The sequence below is a fragment of the Leptidea sinapis genome, chromosome Z (genome assembly GCF_905404315.1).
Source record: "Leptidea sinapis chromosome Z, ilLepSina1.1, whole genome shotgun sequence".
NCBI lineage: Eukaryota > Metazoa > Arthropoda > Insecta > Lepidoptera > Pieridae > Leptidea > Leptidea sinapis.
In genome coordinates, this window is record NC_066312.1 from 12,957,268 (window position 1) to 12,975,682 (window position 18,415).

An 18,415-nucleotide genomic window follows, 5' to 3' on the forward strand; every position below is an offset into this window, starting at 1 on the left:
TGCAAAGCACTTACGTTCATTGCTGGATTGAAAAATTTAATATATCAAATTGTTAGTTAGTGTACTTCAAATTCACTAAAATACATAAAACAAAAAAAATAATTAACAAAAAAAACAACCGACTTCAAAAACAATATTCCAAATCAATAGATATAATGTGCACTTAAAAGTATAAAAATAATTGCGTATTTTGATACAATATAATTAATTAATCTAATTCTAGTTACGGTTATTGTAATTTTTGGAGTCGGTGTCATCCAAGATAGGTTTATTGATACATACATAGGTATAGGTGAGATGTGAGGAGGCGAGAGCGGCGACAGGACACCGTTTCCAAAAAAACAATAATCGTAACTAGAATTAAATTAATTAATTAGACTGTTATAGTGTTATTGAAGTCGGTTGTTTTTTGTTAAATGTAAAATTAACGGCTTTTACATTGCCCAAAATACAATGGAATAATGTCATCATACAGTGCATTTCTGCAGCCAATGCTATTAGGCCTTTTTTAAAAGTTTGATTATAGTATTAGGTACGTATAGTTAACTCGTTTTGAAATTATAGACCTGTTGGAATAAATAGTATTGTATTATGATTTGAGGGTTTTTATTTAGTAAATTACGATAAGGTAGTAGAAAAATATGCATAAATAATTATAATCGTATATTATGAATTAAATGGGGATTATTATTTTTGTAGTATTATGGTATGTTATATTATTACCATATGTTAACGCCTGTCAAAGTCACTTAAACTTACTCACTCTCTGGTTATCATAAGTATTGTACTGTAAAATGTTGTTACTCTCTGTTATATTATTCGTGACAGGACTTAACCAATTTATGACTTTGACAGGCGTTAACACCATCGTTGTGCTGCACAGAAAGTCAATTCGGACTATTTATACTCTACGTCCTAAAGAATCACTAAGAGAAAAATTTAAACAAATAAAAATTCTAACAGTTGCATTTCCATATATATGTAGATAAAGTTATGTAAGTACTACGTTCTTGAAATAATATATTGCATTAATTAATATAACGTTAACAACAGGAACAATCATAAACTTGATGCCTACTACTCGGTTAAGTACGATGTTAAGAATTTTTTTGTTGGATGATTTATACATATTTGTTTTTACAACATGATCTCAGAAAATGTACAAAAGATATTTGTCATGAAATTCAAAAGAATTGTGAATAAAACGTTTGTGTGTAAAGATTACTATTTCTAACATAGATTACTAATGAATAGAGCTGGAAAACAGTTGCCACTAGCAACATAACTCAATAGGTACATAGGTATGTGTATTACATGCATTTTCGAAGTGTATCAATTCGATTCGAAGCTGATAAGTCGATAAAAAGACAAAAAAATCAATCAATACATGCTTTAAAAATTCATTTTAAATTATCGCGCGTAAAAACGGGACACCGCGCCATGTTGCTTTATTGTCATTACGTCAAACCCATGTAAACAAAATTCTGGTGTGAGATTAATATTGCATTATACCCATATACCGCTTGTCAGCTTTTATAGTTACTTTTACTTACTCTTTCAGAACTGAAAACAACAAATATCGAAGGATATAGAGAAGGCCTACGATCGTGTATAGCAGAAGGCACTCTTCTCGAGACGTTCATCATTGGGTCTTCCGTGAGTTTATGAGAGTGAACGATAGGCTTCCTCTTTAGACGCAGCACACATACCGTTGTTACACAAACCCGAAGCCCATCGGCGCTGGAGTTCCCCAAGGCTGTGCGCTATCTCCTATACTGTTTCTACTGAATACCAATGTTATTGTGTTAAACACCTCCATCATGCATTGCTATGCGAATGACAGCTCTGGAGATGCCGTATACCTACACGGGCTATGCAGGTCTCTCGAGAAATCTTGTAGCAGTGTATTCTATCGATATTCTAAATTTGTCCCTTCTATCAAGTCCTCTCTTGAGAAGTCGTGAAAGGGGTAAAATTTAATAAGGTTCATTAAAAAGACTCAAGTTTGCGCGTTAACCACAAAAACCCCATTCGTCGTATCACGACTGTTCGATGTATTAATTTTGACCCTTTAAATGTATTAGAAAGTATTGTATAAGAAACTAAAGTCTGTCTACAGAATTAGTAGGTAACATACAATGACGTTCTATACCTAAGAACGTCATTGGTAACATAGCTATAATATAAGCTCATACAAAGCTACTTACATATGGGCTAACACATTATTACCCTATCTACACTAAGATCTTGGTATACTTTTAGTTTAGGTAGTGGACTTATTACAACGCCTAATATAGTGGGCCAAAGAATATATTTACTCTAACGAGTGCTGACTTATATTATTTTTGCCAGCTTTAAATCAATGGCTGTTGTCGCTGGTTGATCTTCACGTGTACGATGCAATGTCAATGAAACACGCATGGTACGTTATTTAGCTTCACCAGATGAAAATTTTTAAGTCTGTGTTGAATCTATATACTATTATTAGATACTTAAGCCGCATCAATAATAGGACATATACTTATATGCAGTCATTTAATTAAAATAAAGAGTCAAATATTTTCTTATAAAATTTATTACTTTACAATTACTACATCAACAGTTTTGACGATAATTGTATTTTAAATAAGAAATATTTTTTTATAAAGTACAAAAAAGTCTGGAATTTTTCTTTAAAATTCAAATATTGTAAAAGCGACGTTATTGGTCAGAGAATTTTAAGTAAGTAGGTAGGTATATAAGAATATCGACTAATATAAATTTTCAACGAATCGTCCGATTTCTTGGGATCTACCACGTGTTGTCCCTGCCATCGTAAGAGTAAAAAATATATTCTATTAAATAATAGAATTGGTGCGCACCAAGCGCGCCGAATGGCAAGCGGCTATTTTTGATTTTCTTTTTCGCCGTTCACTTTTCTTTCATAATTATTATAATATAGTGATATATTATAATAATTATGAAATGATTATGTGAACTATAATTTTAAATAGATGGCGCGAAAATTTTTCAGAGTCACATTTATAGTCAAAGTATTTCTGCACACAATATTCAATATAAAATCACAATGAAAGCAATTTATCCTTAGAAGCATTAGCGGAATCATCCCAAATTTAACGCTGTTCCCCATCATCTTGAGATGGCTGCAAGCGGTCTACCTATTCCTTAAGCAGGTTGATATAGGATACGTTTCCCTGTTTGCATCCCACCCTCCAAGCAGGGTCTGCTTCCCTCTCGATTATCCCTGTGCTTGTGCTGTTGCAGTTCCCCATGTATTACTACAGGGCATGGATATTTTCATTTCTACTGTGGCAGTTCACACACCTCAGGTGCGTCAGTTAAAGTAGCAGCTGACTGCAAAAAAGGTGTATCGAACCTGCGTTCGAGTTGGGTACAAAAGATCCGAACTTCAAAGTTCTAGTTTATATCTCCTCTAAAGAGGATATACAAACGTGCCTCCAGGTGCTTCGACCAGCAAATCACCCTTGTGGTATCCATGCACGACGTCAAATAGGCGAGCTTTCAAGTTACCCGGCTGGAACACACATGTTGGTAACTACTCTAAGCCATACTTGCCGCCGCTGCACATGGGAAATAAAACCCTTGTCCACAGGACAAATGAGAAAGCTGATCTTCTGGGCACTCTATATGCCTCAACTTCGACTATGACAAGATTCAAAATCAAGACAACACCAAACATCCCGCGGTGTCAGAGCTCTATGACTTAAGTATTGAGCAGACAGAAAACTGTAAGACGAACACCATTTTCTTTGAATGTGTCTCTCCAGTCAAATACGGTGCTAATGATTATTCCACCAATCACAATCAAAAATCGTAGGACCGGACTTAAAGAAGTCAGCTCTTATCCATCCGATACCTAATAAAGGTGACAGCTCTTTCGTCAACCGGATCTCGCGAAATTAATCGCCAGCTCTTGAGCTGATGATGATGATGATGAAGTCACCAGTTGATCAACGACCAACAGAAAGGCTTGCGCTACTGTGGATCGGCTGGCAATCTTCTGGTGTACTTAACATACAAGATTTGGGCTTCCCAAAAGTTACTGTGAGAAGATAACGATGTTTCTCACTGAGCGCATCATAGAGGTTGTTGTCGACATCATTCGAGGTCGAGGACATTGCTGGGTGCGACCACATATGGACACTTGCACTCATCTCTGGTCTGGTGCCCCTCAACCGGCTCGAAACATATGAGCTGTAGGTACAAAGGCCGTAGTCTATACTACCCGATACGATACCTCTAAAAAGTTATTTTCAGATGTGTTACAAACAAACTCATAACTAATGTTTTCGTTGACAAGAACTCCTTATTATAGAACTGTCTCTTATAAATTTGACAGGTGATCCGAGATCTAACACATGGGTACTACTTACTGTCATAAGTATAGTAATTCAAAAAGGTAACATTGCCAGGTTCTTGCAGGGCACTTAACCTGCAGACTGCGATATAAATGATGTTTACTATTTATTAAGAGGTGTTTATGTAATATAATTCTTTTAAAAAAATTGGAAAAATAGTGTTAATCCCAATGGAACATGATAAAATTGCATGAACACACATTTGTAACTATTTAGGTACACAACTTTATAGGCGAACGAGAAAACCAGTCATTTATTTAATGAATAAAATCTGTGATTACTTTTACTCATCGAAGATATTCCCAAACAAAACGACTTAAACGTAGCTTCTTTTAAAATATTGTTAACTAGTGCGAGTCTTTCTTTCATACTTTTTGAGCAAAGTAGTGATACCTGCAAAAATAAAACACATTGTTTATAAGTATAAGCTGAGTCAATAATTGATTGTAAGCCCACCATAGGTAATTTCTAATTATTATAAAGTCACCAAATCAGGGCGATTTTAATTGTCTTGCGACTCTTTGTGCTACGTGACAGACATACATTATTTCAGCTCGTTTTTACATTTTTACAAACCATAAATATGCAATTTACGGTTTGTTGAAAACCAAAGGAAGTTAAGTAAGTAATGGCAATTGATTACTTCGTTATGATCATGTTTATATGCAAACAATGGATAATAGATTACCTATAGTAAGCAAAACATAAAAGTGTAGGAAATATTTTTTTTCTTACTTTTGTATCTAATTTTATTGGCAATATCCGTATTAATTTCCAAAGCCACGGCGCTCCATTCCTGTTGTGCACATCATTATAAATATTTATTCGTCGTATTGAAGTGTTTCCATATAATGATATAATTCGGCTTAACTGGGCATTACTTTGTGATAATAGCCATCGTGATAAATTTAGTAAAACTTGTCTTGACAGATTTACAATTTCATCTACATCATCTGGCTTAATTTCATCATCGTAGAAGTTTTCAACAACCGCTATATTGCGATACCTGTGAACAAAGTGCTCTAAATTAGATTGTGAGCACAGAACTCAGGTCAAGGACAAATCCGCCAAGTTTTGTATCTTAGAAAGAAATGAATAAGTATTTTATGGTACTAAGATTTTATCAAAAATTTTATTGCATTTAGTTATAAAAGTTATTATAGGTTTAAGTTAATAATAAGTCGATTTACACGTGCACTCGGGACCACAGAACACAGAAAAAATTGCACGTTTTTTTTTTATTATTTAATACGTGGCAGTTCGACAGTGAAATTGGATTTAGTTAAAGAAATACGATATTAAATTTTGTTAGGATTTCATATTTCATTTTATAAGAACCTAACTCTACGCTAGGTACCTACTTACAATCTCTTCGTATCTACGCTACTTACAGATGTAACTGAAAATCCCATCAATTAATTTCAATTGACTAAACTTTTTTCTTTGTGAACTGATTATAATGAAACAAACACTAATGGTTACAATATATTATCATCGTACAAACTGACAAAGAGACAAACTACTTTTTGGCCTGCGTTACGTAAGTATAAATAGTGTTTTGAATTTGTATTTGATTTTAATAATGTCCTTAACTTAAATATGACTTAGGTTTTAATAAATATATATAATACACATCTATTTATTAATTTGGTACTAATATATTAAATAACAATTTAAAATATTTCACATATTTAAAGATATAATTTTAGAAGCCATACATTCACCTAAAATTTTTCATATGATAGGTAGGTATCTGTTCTATACATTTAATAAAATCGAAACAAAGTTAAAAGTGAGCATTAAATATATTTTTTAACAAATAATACCGTAGCCAAGAAAGTAATTTATTTATTTTTATACTTGTCTGCAGGTATGTACTTCCGAGCAAAACGCAAAAATACCTTAGATTACAGTACCATAGTATTTGTGCTGCTTTGTATAGCCCGACAACTTCATGCGCGACCGTCCCACAGGGTGACAGACGGTGGCAGGGACGGGGTACTAAAGATACTATCGGGGAGTGGGTGGTGTTGCAGGGACGGGCCACACGTGACTGTCATAGCCGCCCCGCCACCGTGTATCACCCTGTAGGACAGTCGTGCACTAAGTTGTCGGACTATAGCTACTACGCGGATGATCGCGGTAGCAGCTTATAGCAAATAAGTAAATAACACTTTTACATCATCATCATCAGCCGGAAGACGTCCACTGTTGGCCTCCCCCAAAGGTTTCTACGACGATCGGTTCTGCGCTGCTCTCTTCCAACGTATTCCGGCGATCTTGACCAGATCGTCGGTCCATCTTGTGGGGGGCCTACCAACACTGAGTCTTCCGGTACGTGGTCGCCGTTCGAGGACTTTACTGCCCCAACGGCCATCTGTCCGTCGAACTATGTGCCCTGCCCACTGCAACTTCAGTTTCGCAATCATTTGGACTATGTTGGTAACTTTGGTTCTCCTACGGATCTCCTCATTTCTAATTCGATCTCGCAGGGAAACTCCGAGCATAGCCCTCTCCATTGCCCTCTGAGCGACCATGAGCTTTCTCATAAGGCCGATAGTTAGAGACCACGTCTGCGTACCGTAAGTCATCACTGGCAACACACACTGGTTGAAAGCCTTCGTGTTATACTTTACATATTGATCATTATTCAACTAAATAATTTGTACTGGCGGCAGCCCGCTATATCTATTAATTTAGTCGAAAAACATTTTTTTCTTACCCATTGAGATTGTAACGATTCTTGATATTTATTCGCGTATCAAGTTGGACCGTTAGAATTAAGTTACCATCTCTTTTAAGTACGCAATCCCTGATTTGTGCAACCTAAAAAACAATAATTAATTTGTAAAAACACTTACGTAATTCGAAGGCTAATCAACTGGAACTAACACTGTTTTATTTTTAAATTAATTAGATCATTACTTAAGAAAACATACGGAAAAGTGTGTATTATAAAGACACATTTGTTTTATAATTGGCTTACTTGGTTTTCTACACATCTTTTCTAAAACCCTTAATAAGGTCACATGTTTGTACATGTGTTGCTATTTCATAACTTTTATAAATAATACATCTGTTTATCAATGCGAACTATGATCGTATATAATAATATCATTATCGACAAAATTACATCTAACGTAATGAATCTTATTTAAAACTACTTTTTAAGTTATGATAAGGCCAAGTCGAAGACACAGTATACATTAAAGCAGTAAGGAAATGATGCACGCTCACAGACAGTTTCCTGAACTTATATTTATACTGTGCTAAAGAGACTATAGATACCTACCTCAACATCCCTCTTGACTTGGTGATAAAATTCTTATAAAATTATTTTTTTACGAAATACGCCCCTACCGACCATGACGAAAGCCGTTCTATCGGATATTCTGGTAGACCTAACATTTAGATGGGCGGCGGCTATCGAAAGCAAGGGACTTGGCAGTTGGCCTGGATATAGCGAGGGCCTTTGATCGTGTATGGCCTAGACGCTTCTATCACAACTTCCATCATTTGGGCTTCCTGATAAATTAATTCCTGCTAAATCGGCTGCGGAGAAGCTAGGTGTCATAAATAGAGCATGGCAATACTTTAAGCGGGCCAACATTCTAGCACTCTACAAAGCGCAGATGTGGCGACATATGGAGCATTTCATATTATCATTTTTGGTCTGACGCACCCCAGTATCAGCTCGTACCATTTGACCGTGTGCAACGCAGAGCTGCTCGAATTGTCGCAGACCCAGTGGTCTGTGAATGGCTAGATCACTTTGCGTTGTATAGAGACATCGCAACACTGCCCATGATAAATGCAATACGAGACAGACAATGAAGTGACCTCTCTACGCAAAGGATGTGATCAAGCCCTTGACAAAGTACTACCTGACACTTCTAGTAGTTCTCCGTTGCTACTGGGATACCAGACTTAGGTAAAGAGCGATACTCCATATGTGGCCGGACTTGTTTGCTATAGATCGCAAGATTCTGTAGACGATATAATATTAAGGCACCTTGAGAATTAATTAATGACAATTCTCGAGTAAAGTTGTTAATACCTGGTAATATAATATATGATAATATAAATATATCAAAAAGCAATCAAGAACATTCTTACTAATTGTACTTACATATCCTACATCTTCAATTTTTTTCTCATTTAACACAATCCCGATAACACGTTTCGAGTGATTTATATGATAATCTATGAATCGCCACGATTGAGGATGAAATTGCAAATAGATGACTCTGTAATAAAGAGCAATTATTTATTTTAAGGGTAATGGCAGCCCTATCAACACATTATGACAATGAACAACTCTTATTTACCTTGCGTTGCGAAATCTTAAGCAATAGAACGAGAAAGAAAATATGCCTAAATCTGCTCAAGACATGAGCTAGTAATAAGTAAGTTATTCTAGTGCCGTTGCAGATTTGATGTGATACTGACGGGCATGGATAATTTCATAAAAAGGTATGCAGTACCGATCAGTTCACAGCCCTAAGGCTTATTGGTCTTGGGTTGAGGCGCTTGGTACTAAAGATTTTAACTACAAAGGCTCAATAGGTATACAACCTTTCTCTAGATTCTTTATGAGACAGTTAACAAGTTACCCCTCCGGAACACTTGGTAATTTTAGCCAGCGATCCTTGCCGCCGGTGCATATGGGGAATGACACGATGGCCACTTAAGGCAAAAGAGAAAACCGATCTTCTGGGTCACTCTTTTTGGATCTCATTAGACTCTTAACGATAACGGAGGAATAGTCATTGATTGGTGTCCGAGATCTATGACTGGAGCTGTAGTTTAGGGAGAAAAATATTCGGCGAGCTCTGTTGGACGTGATGAAGTCGAGCAGGCAGGATACTATTTCTTCCACCGTCGTCAGGCGGTGTTCTTCAATGCTACCGCATTTATTCTCGCACTCATACTCAAAAGGCATCGCTAGAATTCTTAGATCCCTAAAAGAGGTTACAGAAATCACTTGACTACAGCTAAGCTCGTTAATACAAATCGCATAAATAACGACTACTTACATATTATATTCCGAAAAATTTAAATTGTAATTTTAAATTTATTTTTGGCAGATTTTTTATGTACATGATAAGACATAATAAATCTTCTATTAAATTTATATTTATCAAGGGTCTTCACATTTCAGGGAGAAGGGTTCAATTTTTGATTTTTTTTTATTATTTATTGTCCAATTGATTATTTTCTATATATTTTACAATTAATTATATATTATAATGCTTACTAAATATTTTAATGTGAATTTGTTAGTTACTCTTTTTTGTTTTAAATACTCAACTGATAATCATGAAATATTGCAAACACATTGTCAAGGATAACGATGTAGGATACGTTTTATCCCAAAAGTTTCTGATTCATACATAACGAACAAGGGCGGAAGAAAGAGAAGAAAGATAGAGAATTAAAGAGAAAGAACATGTGTATCGCGTCGCACTCGCCTCGCAACTAGGAGACCTTCACTTAAGATCATTGTCGTTCTTTTTTTAGTAGCCAGAAAGCTTTTTTATTTCATGAGATTCGATGCGTGCTAGTTTTGCCGACTCTACGGGCCGCGCATTGAGTTATGGGTTTATCAGTTTTAAAGATTAAATGTTAATATATTTTATAAAAATTTAATAAATCAGGAGGCCCTGTTACTTAATACTTACTCCGGAAAATAGTCACAATTCACGACAACTAATGGAACAATATATTCGCTTTCATTGAAGTGTTGATATAGTTTAGCAAAAGACAGAATATCAGTCATCGCAATCGTTGGATTAACCTGGAAAATGTAAAAAAGCAATTAAGTTCTTAGTTTCATCATAATATAAAGCTATTATTTCGGCAGACAGTCTTACTTTAACTATGGAAAAATCGTGTAACTCCCTGATGCATATAGGGCACCTATTATTATAATATAGCAATCGTTCTAAGCAAAGTTTGCAAAACATATGGCCACAGGTTGTGGTTATTGGGCCTCTGTATATGTCGAGGCATATTGGACATTCTAAGTCTTTTCCACATAATCCAAGCATCTGAAATCATAAGAATAATAAAATTATAACTTCAGTTTTTTTTTAACGTGCGTTTTATAAATCAATGAACGCCGGCTGCACGTACGAAAAAGTGTCACGTTCTGACTGAGCCGAGCGAGCAAGCGATAGAGAGGCACGATCCGCCAAGCGTTCGTCTTGCGACGCATCTTGTTCTTTGGTTATTTAAAAAAAATGGCATCGGTCGGCGAGTGCAGTAATAAATAATAATAGGTTATGTTACAATTTTGACTAAATAATTATTATGACTTATAAGCGATAGTATAAAAAGACGATTTCATTTGACGTTATCACGTAAAATTATCGTCCGCAAACCGACTTCACAGAATTTTTTTGAAGATACTCACCAATTATTTATTTATTTATGATCATTAGCAACTATTATGAAAAAAATTAAACTACATCATTCCATAGAAATTAAAAAAAAGACGCCTACGCTCTCGCTAATTATTGAATGTGATCAGCAGTTGATAAGTCAGATTCCTGTTACTATATAATATTACTCAATTTTTTTTTCTTACCTTTATTTCCGAATGCCTTTTTAGTTTCCACCTCAGCATCCTAACTCGTTTTCGTATACAGCACGACAATATTTTTCCATCTATGGAAACGAAAAACAATATCAATGAGGGGAACCACATATCAAATTGTCTAGTATGTATAAGTTTTAAAAAACGTATTTCTATAGATTGATATTTAGCTCATGACCATATGAACACTTTAATCCTTTGAAAATAATCTCACAAAATATACCTTTGTTTTTTTTGTTCCTGCAAAACGGTGGTTTTCTGTAAAAAAAATCAAAAGTAAAAAACTACAATTAGCAAAAATACAAACGTGTAGGAAAACTAAGTTTTTCGAGCTTTTCGTTAGTTGTCAATTCTCTTATATTATGCTGTTTATTTGTGGGAAATCGTGCCAGCAAATTAAGGTTTTATAGAATAATATAACTAATAAATGAGTGTTTGTTGTCCGGTCCCATTTCCCAGAATGTCGGTGGGTCAAATTGTTAGGACTCCGAAGTTATACTTAGAATTTAAATTTTTCGTAGTAGAGTATTTAAGGCATGCTTGAAAATAATATGTCAGCTTACTTTGAGTAGATTGCATAAATAGTATGTTATGTAAGCGTAGCAAGCTGTCCCTTATTTGGATAGAGCCCACCCAGGCTGAGCTTCAGTCTTGAAAGAGATATTTCTGAGCCACAAAACCTGCAACACCACCCTAAGGACGGACATGTTGCAACTGCATTCGTCAACGCAATCACTCAATTAAGAAGGATACTAACTTGGAAAAAAGTCGACTTATAATTTTCTCGATAATTTGTTTCAATGGAGAGTTAATTTCACCCGTAACAAATTTTCCGCATCTGCACAACTTTTGATGATTTAAGCACCTAAAAGAATAAGACAAATTTTATCATTTAGTTTCAACTCAGTCGTTCTTCCCATCCTTTATTTGATTTGAGTTAAATACTCCAACTGGTCTAAAAAGACGGAAAAATTACTACACTATTCGCCTCTCTTTTCAATCCAATTTTGAGATTAACAGACTTTGGTAAACATGTTAAATATTACCAATTCATTAAAATGGAAACCTCCACTATAATTGACCATCCAGATGGATGGAAAGATCCAGTAATATAAAAAAAAATATTTATAGTGAAAAATGGCAAAAGCGCTTAGTTTACTTTGACTATGGAAGACTTCTTCTTCCAGATACATACATTCCGTTTCCAATATAATTTCAAATCTGATGACTACATCTATAGTTAGTTAAGTTAGAGAATTATATAGGCTGGAATTATGTACGATTTACAGAAAGTATCATATTTTGGTGAAATAGAATAAATGAAGAAGACCATATAGGGCCACCAAAACTTTTTAAAATTAATAGACCTAATGAAAATAGTACTGCCTAACTAATCTGGATATGAAGCGAGTGGAATCGGAACTCCTTACACTAAAACCTTTTTTTGGCAAGCACTATAATATAAATTCCTGTAAATCGTAATGGAACTGCCACATCACGTTATAGTAATATAGCATGATAACCACGACACGAATTTCGCTATGTTGTCTCTCTGAGACTGCCGACAATGCTATGAAAGTATGGGGCACATCACGAAGAAAGACTATATGGTAGCAAATAGCCAGGTTTTCCCAGTGTCTTGGATTATCCCCTACAAACCAGATGTATTAGTTATAAGCAAAATACAATTTTTACTCCTCAACACGTAGATAGTTGCAGATATAAATTTCTAAGACATACATATATATATAAGGCTTAATTGTACATTGCTATAATATGTAGATTATTAGTGATTTTGTACATACTTAATAGTATAACAATAACAGAGACAGCGCATCACACTACATCTTACATCGATCTTTACTTCTAAGACAGTCAAATCAGGTGGTCTCCTGTCATTTAATGATTGGGCAACAGCTGGCATTCATAGGAGCAGACAAAGGCTATATGAACTGTATAGTGAGAGATCATTGTATAATCATGATGCATCTTTTCTCGAGTATGTTAAAAAATACTCTAAATTATTTAAAAGTGTTTGTTCTATTGCAAAGTCTATGCATATCAGACAAATAATTAAAAATGCACCAAATAAAATAAAGATGACTTGGAATGTTATTAACTGGGAATCTGGAAGATTGAAAGACCGCAACATTGAATATAATCTATCAATAAACAATACAATAATTCAATCTCAGCAGGAAGTTGCTACTGCTTTTGAGAATTGTTTTCTGAGATTCCAGTTTCTATCACAAACACTCTTGTCTCCTCCACCAGTGTTGCTGAGTCACTTCTTCTGGAAAATGTTATAGGATGTCAACGAAGTTTCAATTTTAGTTTTGTTAGCCCTAGAGAAATAATTAAAACTTTTAAATCTCTAGACATGAAAAAAACTGCTGATATATGGGGCATTTCTGTTAAAATAATAAGTTCAATAATTGATGTCATAGCACCATATCTTGCAATAGTATTTAATAATTGTATTAATCGGGGCGTGTTTCCTGACCTTCTGAAACATAGTAAAATTACACCAATACTTAAGTCGGGATGCTCTTCTGACCCGAACAACTATCGTCCTGTGTCGGTTTTGCCGACCCTTAGTAAAATTTTTGAAAAAATAATTTTAAGCCAAATGCTTACTTACTTTAACTCTCATAAGTTACTTCATTTGAAACAATTTGGCTTTACTAGGGGACGTTCAACAACGGATGCAGGTGTTGAGCTGATCAAGAATATTTTTGATGCCTGGGAGGAATCGCAGAATACACTTGGCATCTGTGATTTATCTAAGGCTTCTGATTGTGTTCAACATTCAACGATGGTCAGGAAGCTATACCACTATGGCATAAAAGGAACTTCGCTCGATCTTCTGACTTCATATCTAAACAATAGAATTCAGAGGGTCGATGTGAATGGCAGGAGATCTCCTGGGACTCCTCTCAGTATGGGGGTACCACAAGGGTCTATTCTTGGACCGTTCCTCTTCCTTATCTATATAAATGATCTTCCTAATCTTATAGAGAAAAAACATAAGGTAGTATTGTTTGCGGACGACACTTCACTGATTTTCAAAGTGAAAAGAAACCAAGCTATGTACGACGAAGTGAACGATATTTTATCTCACATCGTGTACTGGTTTAGCGCTAATAACCTATTGTTAAATAGCAAGAAAACTTAATTCATTAAATTTACCGTACCAAATGTCAAAAATGTAAATGCAAATGTTTTGTTAAACGGAGAGGTCATAGAACCGGTGGAATCTGCTATATTTCTTGGCATAACTCTAGATTCCAAATTACAATGGGGCCCCCATGTTGAAGGATTGGCGAACAGACTTAGTTCTGCAGCATATGCGGTTAAAAAAATTTGACAATTAACTGACATAGATACGGCGCGACTAGTATACTTTAGTTATTTCTATAGTATTATGTCCTATGGTATATTGCTATGGGGCAACGCTGCTGATATTAATACAATATTTGTGCTGCAGAAGAGGGCTATTCGCGCTATTTATAACCTAGGTCTTAGAGAATCATGGAGAGCAAAATTCAAAGAAATTAACATCTTGACTGTTGCTTCTCAATATATTCTTGATAATGTAATGTATGTTCATAGGCACATAAGTGAATTTGCCAGAAACTGTCATAAGCATAATGTTAACACCAGGAACAGACATAAACTGATGATGCCTACTTAGTCGAGTTAGTAAGTCTTTTGTGGGGCGATGTATATGCTTTTACAACAAGATCCCAGAAAATGTTCAAAACAAAGGTGTTACGTTATTCAAAAGAATTGTTAAAAAACGTTTGAGTGGTAAAGGTTACTATAACATAAATGACTTTCTTAATGATACCACAGATTGGGAATGGAGCGACCGCCCTCAGGCTATTAAATAATAAGTTTAATTGTACAATGTTACTATTACTAAATTCTAGGTACATTTTATCCTAGAATATTTATGATTTCCCGTGGGATCATGATTCGAGCATAAAGTAGTTATAAATTAAAGTAACCCACGGTCAATATAAGCGTCCCCGAAAATAAGTTTTACTATTTTATATAGCTATAATTATATTATTTCTACTAATAGACCATAATACGAGAAGATGAATAGTTTTCCATCCTAGCTGAACCCTGTAAAACACTATTGCACATTAAATGTTAATTATACTGCAGGCACCGAGAGTCGTAAGTGCAACTTCATTTTCATTTCATTTCATGCAAATTGAGATTACTTATTTAAAGAATTTAATACGTTTTCTGTGGTATTAACTATCATACACTTGATTTTTTATATTAATTATTATTTAGTAAGAAATAAATAACATAACATTCATTTATTTATGCCGACGATATGTTCGTTTTATCGTGTACCTACTCGGGCGGCGAAGGTAGAATCTTGAAATCCTAATTTCAGGCCTTTAATCCTTTAAAATGTTTGATTAATATTATTTATTAGTGACAATAAGGGACGAGACGAGCAGAATGTTCAGCTGATGGTAATGCCCATTACAATGCAGTGCCGTTCATGATTCTGACATAATATTAATAATATTTGTGATAATATTTGCGTTACCTATGTACTAAGATAATTCGTGAGACAACGTGTAAGGAAATCTATGTAGGTATATCTTACCAGCCTGCCTTGCAAAGTTATCATGTTTCTAATTTTATTATCGAATAAAAAAATATTAAGTGTTAGATTAATAATTGTGCTAAACTTACTCTTGGCAAATCGATAAACCGCAATCACAAGTAACAGGGTCCAACAACAACTGACTGCATTGGCAACAGCATATATTCATGACTATAGTTATAATATTAACTATTCTGAAAAAACAAACAATTACATTAAGAGGCTTATTGATTTAGATAAATCGGTCACTACAATAGATACTGTACCATAGACTACCTAGATAACTTTTTTAAATAGCTGGCAGAATAAGCGAGTTTAAAAAAAGTCGCACTTGTATACAATTTGCAAGGTTTGTATTACAGATAATATAATACCAGTGCCTATATTGGATCCAGTTTTGGAACTAAGTAACAAAGTTACAATTAATGTAAAATGCTAGTTACGTCATAAGCAAGATACAGTATTGCTTACAAATACGTTCTTACTCGGAGTGAGGTAAGCGTCAGACTTATATAACAATATGACCTACTGGCACACTGACTTCATAATTATTGTTAAATAGACTACGTTTATACGGTTTGGATCAGTCTTAAAAATATAAGTTTATTGCCTAAAGACAGAACTACACAATTATTATTCTTTCAAAATTGTAGATTACTAAGTATGGATTGCGAAAGGTTTTTTTGTTTCGAAATTAATTTTAATCTGCTTAGAATAAGTTAGTGTATGTAAGTTAGTAAATTTGTTGAATGTTTTGTAAACTGGTCATAGCTACAGGTTCTCATCTTATGACATAATTTCAACAATATCTTCAATCAAGTGTAGATTTTTATTGTTATATAAGCTTGATAAGGTGTACGTAAATTAATGCACATAGAAATTTATTAGCTAAACTTAGGTATAATATAATCACAATATATTATTTTTCGGTCTTTAAAATCTACATACAATACATACAAGTACAAACGATCATATTCTTTACAAGGTTAAGCTTTAAAACTTATTACAAATTATTTATGTTGCTATACCGCAGCAGAAATTAAAACGAATTTAATATGACTAATAAACATTGTATTTTATAACAATCCCCACACCGGAGTTTACCAGACATAGATAAGATAAACATTCTGAGATCATATTATTTCGCTTACCTGATATTTGAATATAATAATTCTGCCGCTCTCTGAACAGTTCAACGAATCACAACTATACATAAATCTAAAATAGTATACGCACACTATACACATTACACTGATTAGAATGAACTGGATTAGTGATTCCGATTACCTACTGAAGACTGAAGAGTGAAGTGGAGTCAAGATTATTCAATAAACTGCTGTTACAACATTATCTCTCAACCCAGAGTAGATATGCAATAGTCTAAAGAAGTCAGAATAGACAAATTTAGGAAAAACCGTCACCATTATTACCTTTAAATTATAACGCTAAGATATTAAGGAAATCATTGATTGAAAAATTAAATGCTTTGAATCAAAATACCGAATAAAATGTATTTAATATTAATATGGTATATTTCCGCGCTATCTATTAGCATTTGAATCCAGAAATACTCAAAAAAAAATTTTTGAAAACCTAAAAATTCTGCTCATAACATATTTAGTCTAATAGATTTAATACGACAGGAAAACTATTGCAACGAATATATAGTCAAACAATCAAATAATATACTACCTTAAACCTTGTCTTTGTGAAAATATAGTGTAGTATAAGGGCTGCCAGCAAATAAAATGTAGTATGTAGTACTTGTAGGGAAATATTAACGTCGAATCAAGTAAGTTTTATGTTAATTTCACGGAATAATAAATCAAGAAAAGCATCCATCCCGATATCTGTAAATTATGATACACAATGTAATTTAAATATTCCAGAAATGTAACGGATGAATACAAAGCAAGGAGTATTATCATGAATAGAAAGTTAAGGTTAACATCTTTTTATATTATCTATTTTATAATCGTCTATAAAACCTTCAACCTATCTTACCTGCAACTCAAAAATCGACTGCCGATTGCCGAAAATTTACACTTCACAAGATGGAGACGCACTGTATTTATGATTAATTTACTGCCCAATGACATTTGACGGTTGAGTTTTGACAAGTCCATCGATGGGTCTACGGACTTCCCTCCTCAGTCCTCTTGGCGTAGAAAATTTAGTCGAAAATAATATATTTCAATTTTCAGCAGCTTGTTTAAAATTTAAATGTGAAAATTTAAATGTATAATGTGATTATATTTCCTCGTATGAGTGTTGGATTTTAAATCGATTTGAATCGTTTATAGAATTCCATTATTCTAATATAATATCATATTGTTTTAATATAGAGCTAAGTGGTACATTAGCAACATTAAGTGTACTACATTTTTTATTTTCCATATAGTTGGATTGTTACCTACCTTAAAAATATAAATATAGAACTGATATGCAGTTTCGCGAACTGCGACTTGCGAGAGGGTGTCATATTTCAATAGTTAGCTAAATAGTGTTCGCCTACTGTTTGTATTAAAGTTGAGTGGCCGTCTTTCTATTGACTTATTATTCACTAAGCACCATGGACGACGACGGCGATGATAAAGATGATACCAAAAGGTTAGTATCCTAAGATTTGTATAGTGCTTCAAGTGGCCTGGCCTCGAATGGCTTATAACTTAGTTTTTACCCAATTGTTTCCTTTTTTATGTGCTTAAAACTACTATTGTATTAAATGCTTCTGTTTTTCTCGCCCTTCAAGTTTCTAATTGGTATATAGAGATATCCCTTAAAATCAGAGATCTTAAGATATTA

The 18,415-nt window shown here is 34.1% G+C and overlaps 2 protein-coding genes across 4 annotated transcripts in view; one reads left to right on the plus strand and one right to left on the minus strand.

Moving 5' to 3' along the window:
- Positions 1-2,559: 2,559 nt before the first annotated feature.
- On the minus strand, positions 2,560-17,322 carry LOC126979060 (LON peptidase N-terminal domain and RING finger protein 3-like). The gene is made up of 11 exons (XM_050828249.1): positions 17,303-17,322; positions 15,700-15,804; positions 11,735-11,842; positions 11,201-11,235; positions 10,969-11,048; positions 10,253-10,429; positions 10,061-10,176; positions 8,509-8,626; positions 7,102-7,205; positions 5,115-5,385; positions 2,560-4,772 (listed from the first exon to the last, which is right to left on the minus strand). The coding sequence occupies exons 2-11, from the start codon at positions 15,777-15,779 to the stop codon at positions 4,629-4,631; spliced, it is 1,233 nt and encodes a 410-aa protein (XP_050684206.1). The 5' UTR covers positions 15,780-15,804; positions 17,303-17,322; the 3' UTR covers positions 2,560-4,628.
- A 460-nt stretch (positions 17,323-17,782) lies between these two features.
- Positions 17,783-18,415, plus strand: part of LOC126979045 (circadian locomoter output cycles protein kaput) — a 43,619-nt gene continuing 42,986 nt past the window's right edge. For all 3 annotated transcript variants that reach the window (XM_050828222.1, XM_050828223.1, XM_050828224.1), the window contains exon 1: positions 17,783-18,220. In XM_050828222.1, the coding sequence (XP_050684179.1) occupies positions 18,183-18,220 (38 nt within the window). In that variant the 5' untranslated portion in view covers positions 17,783-18,182. The remainder of the gene's footprint in view (positions 18,221-18,415) is intronic.

Bases quoted from the DNA above. Each gene is read 5' to 3' on its own strand.
- LOC126979060 (XM_050828249.1), bottom strand. From the start codon at position 15,779: ATGAATATATGCTGTTGCCAATGCAGTCAGTTGTTGTTGGACCCTGTT. The intron at 11,843-15,699 runs GTAAGTTTAGCA...TTATTCTTTTAG, and splicing joins GGTTTATCGATTTGCCAAGA to GTGCTTAAATCATCAAAAGT. The intron at 8,627-10,060 runs GTAAGTATTAAG...TCTTTATTACAG, and splicing joins AATTGTGACTATTTTCCGGA to AGTCATCTATTTGCAATTTC.